Source organism: Gadus macrocephalus, chromosome 3 (genome assembly GCF_031168955.1).
Source record: "Gadus macrocephalus chromosome 3, ASM3116895v1".
Classification (NCBI taxonomy): domain Eukaryota; kingdom Metazoa; phylum Chordata; class Actinopteri; order Gadiformes; family Gadidae; genus Gadus; species Gadus macrocephalus.
Window position 1 is genome coordinate 2,538,827 of NC_082384.1, and position 13,513 is coordinate 2,552,339.

General features: G+C 44.0%; 1 protein-coding gene across 1 annotated transcript; it reads left to right on the forward strand.

Moving 5' to 3' along the window:
* Positions 1 to 9,096: 9,096 nt before the first annotated feature.
* On the forward strand, positions 9,097 to 11,851 carry LOC132453778 (uncharacterized). The gene is made up of 2 exons (XM_060046713.1): positions 9,097 to 10,451; positions 10,515 to 11,851. Exons 1-2 carry the CDS (start codon positions 9,864 to 9,866, stop codon positions 11,763 to 11,765), a joined length of 1,839 nt encoding a protein of 612 aa, XP_059902696.1. The 5' UTR covers positions 9,097 to 9,863; the 3' UTR covers positions 11,766 to 11,851.
* Positions 11,852 to 13,513: the final 1,662 nt, after the last annotated feature.

The following is a 13,513-nucleotide window of genomic DNA, read 5'->3' on the forward strand; positions in this document are numbered from 1 at the left end:
TCTAATGGCATAAAAACTATAGCTGAACACTATGCATAAAGCTATTAGCCCTAGAAAAAGGAAATTCAAATCTGCAGACGTAAATCCCAAGAGACGGCGTAGATCTGATAGTGGGGATAGCATTATGGATGTAGATCTTGAAGAGATGGCTATGAGGTATGATGCAACCGGCGATACGTCTCATTTGCTGGCTGTAGGACGTGTGGGGGGTGGGGGGATGAGTGCTGTAGGTGGTTTAGACATGCGGGAAATACGTGCGGACATAGCTAGAACTAGACGTGTGTTAATTGCTGCTGATGCCTGGGGGGGTCGAATGACAGATGCGTTAGACAGGGCTGCTATGATAAATGTTTCGAACGATCCATGTGTAGATGGCGGGGAGGTGTGTGTGGAGTTAGATGTCCCCGGGGATTTAGACACACGGGATGTGTTGTATGCGGTGTGGTAGAAATTAAGGAGTATATTCTATGGTAAACCATGATTATTATGAGGTCTGTGTGTCTAATAGTGGAGAAACACACGGGGCCTGGGTGTCTGGGTTCAGAACAGATGGTTGGGCCCCTAAAAGGAGCAGGACGCTACGGGGATAAGGCATGCTGACCTTAGCCTAGTGTTTTGGGCTATCTTTGTTGACCATTTGCTGACCAATTGCTGACTGTTCAGGTTAAGATGGATTTATGACTGAATGGAGGCAGACACTTCAAGGAGAAGCTGCTCTGTTTGTGTGTATAAAAAGACGCCGCAGTTTGTGAACCGCAGTGACTTTGCAAACCTACTCAGGCTGTTGTCGTTGTTGTTTTTCTGCACGATAAAGTCTTTTGTCAATTCTTGCTCCGGACCCCTCGTTTTCATTTCTCTCTCTCTCTCTTGAATTAGTCTAAGTGTTTTAAATCTCGATTAATCCACGACATAATTGGCGTCACGAACAGGATGAAATAGGGACTCGTCAGCTGCCGGGCCAGAGGACGGGACGCGAACGGATCATACGACCAGAGCTCAAGGGTAAGTTGTCTTGCCATATATAGGATAGAGTCGTTTGATCTGTTCTTGCCCCGTCTGAACGCCGAGCAGCAGGTAAAGTGTCTCTTTGATCAAACGAACTAAAATTATAGATAAACGAGCGAGTGAGAGAGACGGGAGCTCCGGAAGAGATTGACGTGTGCGCGCACATATGCCCTAGGCGCTGTGGATCTAAATGACCAAGACGCCTTGTGGTTCCCTATTTTGAAACAAGTAAACGAGTTGTTGTTATTTGGTGTTTTGATATTTTGGTCAAATAGACCTATTATAAAGTCCTGTGGCTGTTTTCTAGAGGATCGAATTAGTGGGAAAGTTCCAATAGGACAGTAACAGGTCCGCAGGTCGATTGAAGTGCCTGTTGGATGTTTGAGAGAATCTCAGAGAGCTGAGTTGGAATTCATTGCCGTTGATGAATTCATTTTTATTTTAGAGGTCTGCTTGGGATGTCGACTAGTTCCGGTGTTGGCATTTTTGAGAAAGCAGATTCTCGCACTTTTGAATAGATAAGTTTCTTGTCTATTGGAATTCATTGCCGTTGATGAATTCATTTTTATTTTAGAGGTCTGTTTGGGATGTCGACTAGTTCCGGTGTTGGCATTTTTGAGAAAGCAGATTCTCGCACTTTTGAATAGATACGTTTCTTGTCTGTTGGAATTCATTGCCGTTGATGAATTCATTTTTATTTTAGAGGTCTGTTTGGGATGTCGACTAGTTCCGGTGTTGGCATTTTTGAGAAAGCAGATTCTCGCACTTTTGAATAGATAAGTTTCTTGTCTGTTGGAATTCATTGCCGTTGATGAATTCATTTTTATTTTAGAGGTCTGCTTGGGATGTCGACTAGTTCCGGTGTTGGCATTTTTGAGAAAGCAGATTCTCGCACTTTTGAATAGATAAGGTTCTTGATTGGAGTACCGTTTGAGTTGGTATTTTGAAGAGTCTCTTGTTTGTTCGTAATCTGGTCGAGTGTGTATGTGATTAGCCATTATTTTGAAGGAATAGACTGGTTGTGCGAAACATCGTTTGTATGAGTTCATTTAAACTGCAGATATTGGATCTGAAGGTGGGGCCAGTCTTTAATTCTGATCTTGGTGCTTTGTGGCAATCATTCTTGTTTGAAGTTCTGATTGATTCATTATACATCCGACCGTTCATGTGATTAACCAAAAGGCCAGTTTCTACACTCGGTCAACCTTTTATTTGTAATTAAGTACAAACAATTCAGACATTTTTTAATATAAGATAAAGAAATTGTATGAACCGGCTTATTGTCTGTATTTAAGTCGTGTTAGGATTAAGTCCTCGGAGGTTTTTACGACCCGGTTCATTTTTTGTTGTTGTTGATTCTGTCATAAATAAATTAGGTGGACAGAGAATAGTTAATTTGTTTAAATTAGTTGATAATCATAAATAAATTAGACGGATAGAGAATAGTTAATTTGTTGAAGTACTGAATAAATGTGTAAATCCTCTTTGACATCACCGCGCTGACTAACTGCACGTGCACGAGCAAACACACAGGGGACGAGCAGGAGCCTGCAGGCCAGTGTTGGGGCCACATTCCAATCTTCAGGAGGGAGACGAGCGCTTGGGGGGAGTTCACATTTGTAGCTTAGAGATAGTAAAGTATTTAAACTAACTAGTAGAATAAACTCAAATAAATTGTATTAATAAATAGTGTAATTCAGAAAAAATAAATAAGGTAATAAAGTAATAATTAAAAATGGCACCAACAGCGGTAGAAGTTTTGAGCAGAGATAATCCACTCCTCAGAAATGAGATCAAACGAATTTCTGAGAAGTGGGAGAAGCGGACAGTTAAATCAGGTACAATTTGGCCCGCGGGAGGGACTTTTGATCCAATAATGTATCGGGACATGGAGGTAGTGATAAGGAACTACATAGATAACAGAAGTGGAAAAACGGCCTCAGCAAAGAGGGACAGGGAAAAGTTAGTACTAGCTTTGTTCTTAGAGGAAGGAGAGAGATGGCGAACATTACAGAGAGTGGCGGGAGAAATAATAGCTAATAACAACAAGGCTCAACCATTGCCTCTGAAGGTTGAGCCACCGCTGCACAAATTAGTATCATTGCACCCATTGCTAAAAGGCAACGTAGAATCGAAAGGGGAAGTCACACTAGATGAAGGAGATAATAAATGTAACACACAAGGGAGGGTCAGTGGGGACCCAGGCACAGAGGTGTCTGGCTGCAGTACATCAATACAAAGCCCCCTGGTACTCCAGTCACGGGGGAAACTAAGGAGAGCACGAAGGGGAAAAAAGGCACCCGACACCCTCCCCGGTAATTATCCTATTCTAGTCAAAGGACAACAGGTCCATTTTCAACCGTGGGGTTCACAGGACTTAGAGGGAGTCATTTCTAAACTCCCTAACATAATTAACGGGGCGTCTAAATGGATTAGAACATTTGAGGAGCTCACAGTGGGAAAGCTAATTGCAGTGGGTGACCTGAAAGCTCTGTTGACAAGAGTATTGGGGTTATCCAAGATGGAGTTTGTACTGAGGAATGGAGGGTTGAATATACTGGATGGAAAGTATGATGAGTCTACACTTGATCATTACAGAGGGGCGTTGTGGGCCACACTCAGGAGGGAGTTCCCGGTCCACATGGATCCTAAAGACATGAGAGGTCTCCCCATTGGTGACACAGAGAACCCTGCATCCTACCTGCAGGCCCAAGTAGACAGATGGCGCATGGAGACGGATGAGGATCCTGAGATCCATCCGGTGTTCTCTGTCATGTTTAGAAATTCTGTGATAGAGACACTTCCCAGCCAAATCAAAGCCAAGCTAGAGGATGTGGTTGGACTGTCTACATCAGGATCTCATAGAAATTTTAATGGCCATTTAGTTCATGCAGTGGATGAATATCGTCAGAATAAACAAAGAATACAGGAACAAAGCAAAGAGGTCCAGAGGAAGCTGTATCAGCTTCAGCTGGAAGATCTCACAAGGAAGGAAAGAGATAAGGAGAGACAGGCAGGTGTTTTAGAACCAGCTGCTGTAATTTCGCAAGCCGCCCAGCAGGGCGCACTTCAAAACCAATATCCACGATTGGCATTTTCTCTCCCAGTTCAACAGCCTCAGAGCCAACTGTCACCTACTCCACCTGTTACACATGTACACATCCATAATTATGGGAACCCCACGAATAAAAATAGACAGAATCAGGGGCCCCAAGGACAGTTTAGAAACAATCAACAACCAGGATCCCAAGGACAACGCAGAGGTCCTTTAATATGTTATGGGTGCAACCAGGAAGGACATTCTAAGAAGGATTGTTTAACTAACCCTTTTCCACCACAGCAAACACAGGGTAACAGCGACCAGGGACAGGCAGGTCCCTATATGGGTCAGGGATACTAGGGGTGCCCAGAGAATCCACAGGGGGAGGGTCAGCTTGTAGCAATCACAAAACTAGCTGATCAGGAACCAATACTGCAGGTTCTGACAAATTATAGAGGCACGCCAATGATGGCCCACACTGGAGCCACTTACACACTATACCTCTCACCTCCCCATGGCAGGAAAATTCACCAAAACTTTAGGATTCTCGGAACACACGCAGTTAATGCCTATGACAGCTCCAAGGATGAGAATCGGTGAATTCCTATTTTAAGTTGTATGAGTGAGTGAGTGAGTGAGTGAGTGAGTGAGTGAGTGAGAAAGAGTTAGCATTGAGTTAAGTTAGAGGGGACAGATGAAGTGATTTGTGAAGAGTGAGACAGAGAAGAGGAAGAGTGTGTGGATTTGGCAACGAGAAGTGACGATGAGATTGGAGAAGGCTTTCCGGTTAGAATTTTCTTTGGGGAGATTCATATTTTTCGATGGCCTTTTTAAGATTAATTAAGATTGAGAGTTAGAGAGAAGGAACGTAAGTAAGGAAAAACCCGCAGGTGGGGGCTGGACAGAGAGACAACAGAGAGAAAGAGATTGAATTTGCATTGTGCCTAATAGATTATTTGTGCGTTTGGATGTACTCTGTAATTGGTTCCTGAATGTAACCTTTGTCCACTGTTTTAGAGAAAACATAGAACCACCACTGGGATTGGTGATTCTGTGGCTCTTGGAGACTCTGCATCGCGTCGGAACACCATGTGGTATAGATCATTACATCTTGGTACACAGAGCACTGGTGAGACAACAGGTTGGATCAGAGGGAGAAGGTGTTTGGAGAAGGGAGAGGAATATATTGACAGCAAAAAGGGCGGATGCGGACCGACGCAGAGGTAATAAATCAGCGGAGAGGAGGCTGGGGGACGGTTTAGCTCAGGAAGTAGAGGGTGTCTTGTAACCGAATGGTTGCTAGTTCGATCCCCATCTCCTCCTAGCTGAGTGTTGATGTGTCCCTGAGTAAGTTACATGGTAATCACAGGATTTAGGAATAATTATTTAGACTCAAACTGCACACCACACTCCACAGGAGTCAATGGGTTCAATGGCGCCAGGGTAAAGTGACTCATCAAACGAGGAGCGGACCCAACCCATGGACTCTGCGTGGATAGGTGAATGTTATTTTGGTGCTTGGGCCTGACGAGGTCTGGGTGCCAAGATAACAACACAAATAAAATATTTCCTTCGAGATTATGATAAGTAATAGACAATTTATTAAAAGCAATCTTATAATTTAGAAAAACAATCGGCAATACTTAAAAATTAGATCAAATAAGTATGATAGAACGTTATCCAAATTTCTAATTTAGGTTATCCACAATGACAAATGTAATTTAAAATAAATAAGTAAAATAAAATAAGAAAGGGTGTGTGTGAGCCTGTTCTCGTGTGTGTGTCAGGGCTGCCGAGGTAGGGGAGAATCCTCTCCTACTCCAAGTGACTGAGTACACAAGGGGATACACAAGCATACTTCAGATAAAACAATATGGTTAATTACTAAATAGAAACAATGTATCAATTCAGTGTTGAATAAACTAGTTAAGATCAACATAGAGGATTTGGGTTTGGTATAGTAGTGAATCAAAATATGGAAAACACTAAATGCAAGCAATAGGTAGAATAAAAGGTATAATTAGGTCGTCCAATTCAAATAGATAGTGAAGGGCAATCGGGTAGTATTATGAAGAGAATTGTGATTTTGAGCAATGGTTAAGACAAAAATGAGTCGCCCAATATTGAAGATGCAAGTTTTAATATTGTGATTTTTGTTTTCTTTCACATCTCCCTAGTTAAGGACAATAGGTGGATTGACGCTACATCTGCTGGGAAGGAGACATACATGCTATGTTGTCAAATTGGATTCGGAAGTAGTGGGTTTACCTTCAAATGCCACTAATACTGCTGCAACACTTTAATAATTTTAACTCTGATAAATTATCTTTTGTTTTATAGTCGCCCTGATGTGCATTCATGACGCACACATATGGCTGCATAAGGCAGATGCGGCTGAAGACTCTGTCTCCATCCCTCCACTTTGCGATCTATACCACCATATAGGTGGGGATTGATCGTATCCCAGGTACGGCATCCTGCAATAAGCCAGTATGGAAGGCTGGTTAGCCAACGACGGGTAAGATCCCACCTTGAAGCCCGGGACAACCTAATTCAGGCACAGTCACGATTACTTGGCAGAGTCACTGTGAGCACTGGCTCACTTGATCATGGAGTGACGGACTGCAACCATCATAGGAAAAGCCGGCTGATGAAAGGTGGAGGGGGAACAGGAGTCAGATATGTCAGCTCTGGCAGCAGAGGTCGTCTTGAAACGGGGCATGTCGCGTTTTATTTCATTTTATTTTACCTTTGTGGCATAGAAGGCCACTAACGCATGTACGTTTTTTCGGCTTAGTGCATGACCTCGGAACAGCGTGGTTTCGGGCGGCTGATGGTAAACCCACCCATATTGGGCTTAGGATTTGGACATACTGGTTTCGATTTCCCTTCCCAAAAGATTGGTTTCAGTTTACTGATGCTTAAGGTTAGACTTTCGACGTTGGGTGCACCAACGGCGTTATTAGATTTGTTTTTCATTTAATGTGCATGGTTTTGACCATTGCGCAAGGGGGGAGGTATTGAGGAGAATTAGTAAAAATTTTGAAAACAAGGTTTTTCTTCACCATACTTGCAAAGAATGATTGACATCCAGCTAAATGAGTGTGAAATATTTGAAAAAACAGTGTTCAACAGATGGGTAGAAGCAGTCCCATCAGAAGACCAAAGTGCGGTTACGGTAATCAAGGTTCTGACTAGAGAAGTCATGCCAAGGTTTGGAATTCCGTCACAAATTAGCTCAGGTGACAGAGCAGTGTTTATTCAGAAAACACTCAAACAAGTGATTTAACATCTGCATGTCAAACAAAGATTAGGCTATGTCTACATTCCTCAAACCACAAGGTATGGTGGAGAGAGGAATGGGACGCTTAAGACAAAGATTAACAAAATTTGTGTACTAAATTAAAGAACTAATGCACTACGACTGACACTAATGAGTTATCGCATGAAAACTAACCGAGCGACGCATCTAACCCCGCATGAAATGTTGACGGGTCAACCCATGCCTTCATCTGTCATTCGAGGGCCTCACAAAGGTCCTCCATTGGAACAATTGAAAAGTGAATTAAGACGCTATTTGGGACAACTAACTGGCATACACAGGCTTATTTTTCAACAAGAGAAAGACAGAGTTCCAGAGTTGGAGAAGGAGCCACCAAGGGGGGTGGAGCCAGGTGACCAAGTGTATCTCAGGATGTTCAGGAGAAAGTGGAACTAGCCCAGGAGAGAAGGACCATACAAAGTCACCAACGCAACACCAACAGCCATCCAAGTGGAAGGAAGTGCCACGTGGTATCATCTCAACCACTGCACAAAAGCCGCTCAACCTAAAGCCAGGGATGAGTGTGAGGAGGAGCCGGAGCCAGACGCAGACACGCCTGGGGCTGACCAACTGCCCCAGGACCAGATCCAGTCGAGCCAAGAGATTCAGCAACATGATGTTGCTGAAAACGGGGAGCCTGTTTCTGATCCTTTACGGGTTGTGCCAGATTTCGCTGGCACAAGCACAGACCCCGAGGAAGGATGAAACCACGGGGACAACACAAACCTGGAAGGGCCAGGAATTAGGGGCTGGTACTGAAGGAAGCCAGAGAGAAACACAGGACAATCCGGCCCCAACTCACTCAGGAATAGTCAACAAGAAAGGGAAAATTGTCTTATATGCTCAGATACCACCGCAGGACCGAATGAATGAATTTGTGTTTACTGTTATGTCGGATAACCAACCGTTATGTGCATTAACCTTCCACCAGAATCGTGAACATGTGCACAGGAAAAATCGGTGTGAAGTAAATATCCAATTTAATCCAATGAAATGGTGTTTAACAGTAACGTCAAGAATACATGGGGCTATAACAGAAAGTATCTGGTTAAACATTTGATAGATCTTTTTGCCTTAAACAGGTTTAAAATCCTGAGAATTATACAGGTTGAGATTCCTGAACATGCTTAAAGGTTTTTAATGATGATCAAATGTAGTGCAAAATATGGCCTAAACGACTGTTATGTTTTTGTTGTGATCTTATCTTACAAAAAAGGGGGGATGTGTGGTAGAAATTAAGGAGTATATTCTATGGTAAACCATGATTATTATGAGGTCTGTGTGTCTAATAGTGGAGAAACACACGGGGCCTGGGTGTCTGGGTTCAGAACAGATGGTTGGGCCCCTAAAAGGAGCAGGACGCTACGGGGATAAGGCATGCTGACCTTAGCCTAGTGTTTTGGGCTATCTTTGTTGACCATTTGCTGACCAATTGCTGACTGTTCAGGTTAAGATGGATTTATGACTGAATGGAGGCAGACACTTCAAGGAGAAGCTGCTCTGTTTGTGTGTATAAAAAGACGCCGCAGTTTGTGAACCGCAGTGACTTTGCAAACCTACTCAGGCTGTTGTCGTTGTTGTTTTTCTGCACGATAAAGTCTTTTGTCAATTCTTGCTCCGGACCCCTCGTTTTCATTTCTCTCTCTCTCTCTTGAATTAGTCTAAGTGTTTTAAATCTCGATTAATCCACGACAGCGGCGGCATACACCAGAGATGTACTTCGATGGGGGGCTGGCTAGTGCACAAGAGAGGCTAGACATAGCCGCGCAGATAGACATAACATCGCCGATAGATGTATTGCATGTGTCGCAACGTGACGAAGGGGATGGCGAGGGTTTTCAGGAACCCCTGGCTGCTGCAGGGGGTAGGACTGGTGACTCTATAGAGTCGAATATACAGGACGGTGGCGGTGGTGGTGGCGGTGTTGTTGATGTTGATGGTGACAATGGCGGGGCTGATGTTGATGGCTGTGGTGATGATGATGGTGGTGATGATGGTACACCTGCGCCTATGGCGGCGGGTGATGATGATGACGAGTTGCATACTAGATTATTTCCCCGCTTTAACGGTTTTGAGGTTAGACAGTCCATTGATCTGAGAAGTATATCCCTTGTAAATTTACAAGAGGTCCCTGATTTGATCAGGGAGAGGCTGTCGGGGGTCATAACAAACTGCTCACAAAGTACAGCCGACGGTAGTGTCTTAAACGTTGTTTTGAGAGGGCCTTCACTGGCAGCTGATGTGCAGGCTGTGCTCGTGGCAGGTGATGATTACAATGCGGATTTGTTTATGGATCATATTAGCCAAGTCATACAGAGTAACGACACAGGTCTGACGGATGATGTGTTAGAGCTGGTGGTCACAGGGGTCCATAACAAACGGGGTGGTGGGCGTTTGAAGTTAAAAACAATTCCCTATGATGAGATCATAAACAAGAAGAAATTAAATCTCTAAACACCTAGTAACACACATGACAATTTGTGTTTCTCACTATGCATGATACATTTTCTGCAGGAGGGGGTAACCGGAGGCAGCACAGTGCCCGACGAGAGTAATTTGGAGGCTGCTCGCAAATTACATAGGGAGCTGGGGTACGGTCCAGATCACTCTGTGGGTTTCTCGGATGTTTTCAAATTTGAGAGACATCTATATGTTAAAATCTTAATATTTCATCATAATGATGCATTCAAGAAGCTGGAGATGTTCCAGACGCATACGGGCCAACATCCTAAAACAATATGGTTGTACCTACATGATAACCATTATCATCGTATAGTGAACCGCACGGCTTTCTTTGGTACGCGACATGTGTGTGAATATTGCTACAAGGCCCACGAGGGAATTCTATTCCACAAATGCCCGGTCCATTGCAATGTGTGTCTGACAGTGTGCGATAGCCTGGCAGGTCGTACTATAAAGTGCACGGACTGTAGTCGTATATGCCGCTCGCAGGTCTGCTACGCCACACATAAGAAACATTCTGCCGTACATAAAATGATACCATGTGAAAAGATCAAATACTGCAATCGGTGTTGTAGACAGTATATCATACCGCAGAAGAAAAAGAAGAGGGGGGAGGAGGAGGTGGAGGAGGAGGAGGAGGAGGAGGAGGAGGAGGAGGAGGAGGAGGAGGAGGAGGAGGAGGAGGAGGAGGATGCCTATGAAGGTCATGTATGCAGCGTGTCAAAGTGTCATCACTGCGGTGAACCGCTACTCAGCGACACGGTGCATGAATGTTTTATCCAGCCGTACGACCGCCTTAAGAAACGCAAACGCAAGGGTCGGGGGAACCGTTATACGACAGCTGCACCTGTAGATGACGATGATGATAATAGCCGTTTATCTGATGATTACATATATTATGATTTCGAAACGCGCGTGCATGATGGCCATCACGAAGCAAACTTTGTTGCTGCTAAGACTTCTGAAGGCGATGAATGGTACGCTAGCGGTACAGATTGCGTGGGAGAGTTTGTGAGACGCTATAGAACAGGGGCTTATAGGTTGTTTACATTCATAGCACACAACGCATCGGGCTTCGACAGCTATCTTGTCCTGGAATACATGACCATGCAGGGTATTATACCCTTTATAGTCATGAAGGGTAGCAGAGTTGTTATGATGCGCGATGATGCCTACAGCCAGAGATGGGTCGGCTCATTTAGCTTTTTGCCCATGCGGTTGGCTAACGCACCGGAGGCGTTGGATTTTGACGATATGGCGAAAGGTAATTTTCCACATAAATTTAACACACGGGCCAACGAGTCTTATGTCGGTGCATACCCTGAGATCTCATATTATGGTTATGATTCCATGACTAGCGATCAAAAGACAGATTTCGCTATATGGTACAGATCTGTAAGGCACAAAAAATGTGACCTTCAGAAACAGCTGCGCCGCTACTGTGTCAACGATGTGAGGATCCTGCACACGGCTTGTGGGATCTACAGGGAAAATTTCATAGATTGTGCAACTATAGACCCCTTTGCATATGCCACTCTGGCTTTGGCGTGCATGGCCACCTTCAAAAAGTCGTTCTTGAAAAAAAACGTCTTGGCATTGACCTACGAGGGGGTCTATCGGAAAAAGCAAAAGTCGTTCTCATGTGCATCCATCCAGTGGCTTGAATATCTATCCCACTCCAATAACCTGGAGATTCAGCACGCTCTCAAGCATGGGGAGGCTGAATATGGTCCATTCTTCCTAGATGGATATGCACCAGCTATAAACACAGCCTATGAATTTGCAGGATGCTTTTATCATGGGTGTGAACGTTGCTACAACGCTGGTCATATGAATCCTGTCGTCAAAAAGACCTATGGTGAATTATGGTTGCAGTTTCACCTCAAAGTCAAGGCCCTCAAAAGAGATCATGGTTTAAGAGTTGTGGTCATGTAGGAGTGTGAGTGGCACAGACAGAAAAATACAGATGCTGCAGTGCAGGCATTCTTGGCTACTCTGAAGATACAACCCAGGATTGATCCTCGCGACTCTCTCTATGTACCACAAATGTGCCATCAAAATGTACCACAAGGCCGAGCCCGGTGAGAAAATACGCTACTATGACTTTACCTCTCTCTACCCCACAGTACAGGCCCGCTGTCCATATCCGCTGTCCAGGAATTTTGGTCCTTTGAATGGGTATTTCGGCATCGTCAAATGCACCGTGTTGCCCCCCAGAGGTCTTTACCATCCTGTGCTCCCTTACAGATGTCATGGGAAGCTGATGTTCCCCCTCTGTGGTACATGTGCCACTGAGCTCAATCAGACAGACGCATGTCATCACGGCGACGATGAAAGGGCTCTGACAGGTACATGGGTGACTTTAGAGGTACAAAAGGCCATAGAAAAGGGGCATGTGATAATCCAGATGCATGAAGTATGGCAAGCGGTCGAAGTCTCTGTTTAAAGGGTATGTCAAAACGTTTCTCAAGCGTAAACAGGAGGCTTCAGGATACCCCAGCACAGTGGATACTGAGGAGAAACAGCAGGCGTATGTGCAAAACTATCTGGTTAAGGAAGGCAGACAGCTGGATCACGACAACATGAGCGTTAACAAAGCCATGCGTAATTGCAACAAGTTGATTCTCAACAGCCTGTGGGGTCGCTTTTCGCTACGCCCAGACCTACCCACTTGTGAGCTAATTGCTGAACCTGAAAGGTTCAGCCAGCTCATGTTCAGCGACAGCTATCACATTAGCCACTTTTGTTTTGTTTCTGATGAGGTGGCCCTTGTACAATGGAAACACAAAGATGCCCGTCTCGCAAGGGCTCGGGATGTTAACGTGATTGTGGGGGCTGTGACTACGGCCCATGCCAGGCTCATGCTCTATGACCTTCTAGACAAATTACAGGAGCGTATCCTCTATTGTGACACAGACAGCATCATTTTTGTTTCTAAGGAGGGTGATTGGGTACCCCCTTTAGGTCCTTATCTGGGCGACTTGACCGACGAGATAAATGATGGCGATCGGTATGGTACCGAGCAGGAGGATTACATTTGCGAATATGTCTCAACAGGTCCTAAAAGCTATGCTTACCACACCCGTCAGCACAAGTCTGTAGTCAAATGCAAAGGGGTGACTTTAAATGCAGCAAATGCTAAAGTGGTCACCCAGCAGACACTGAAATGTCTATTAGATGATTTTGTCAACAATCGACCGCAAACCCGCGACATCACCACCACGGTAGATACCATTCAAAGGAATAAGAATAAGCTTCTGCTTAAAAACGCTACTGTGGTTAAACGACTTAGGGTGGTTTACAACAAACGCAGGGTTTTTCCCGACTACACCACGCTTCCTTACGGCTATTAACCATTTTGTTTATAGTGTTCAAATGATCCCGTTTTTCTTCTTCTTCTTCCACATATATTTTTTTTTATATCTTTTTATATTATTCATTTTGTATTTTTGAGGTGTTATGCATATTGTGTTAAGAAAATCAATTCATACGGAAATATACCACACTTTCCGGCAGGTTATTAACTATTTTGTTTTGATTTATTGTTTTCAAATTGATCCATGCGTTCTTCTCCTTTTAATCTTTTTATTTGAATCATTCTGTATTTTAGGGGTATTCATAATGTGATAAAAGAAATTCAAATCACATGTTAAATGTATATGTATCATAATGTATCTGTATAT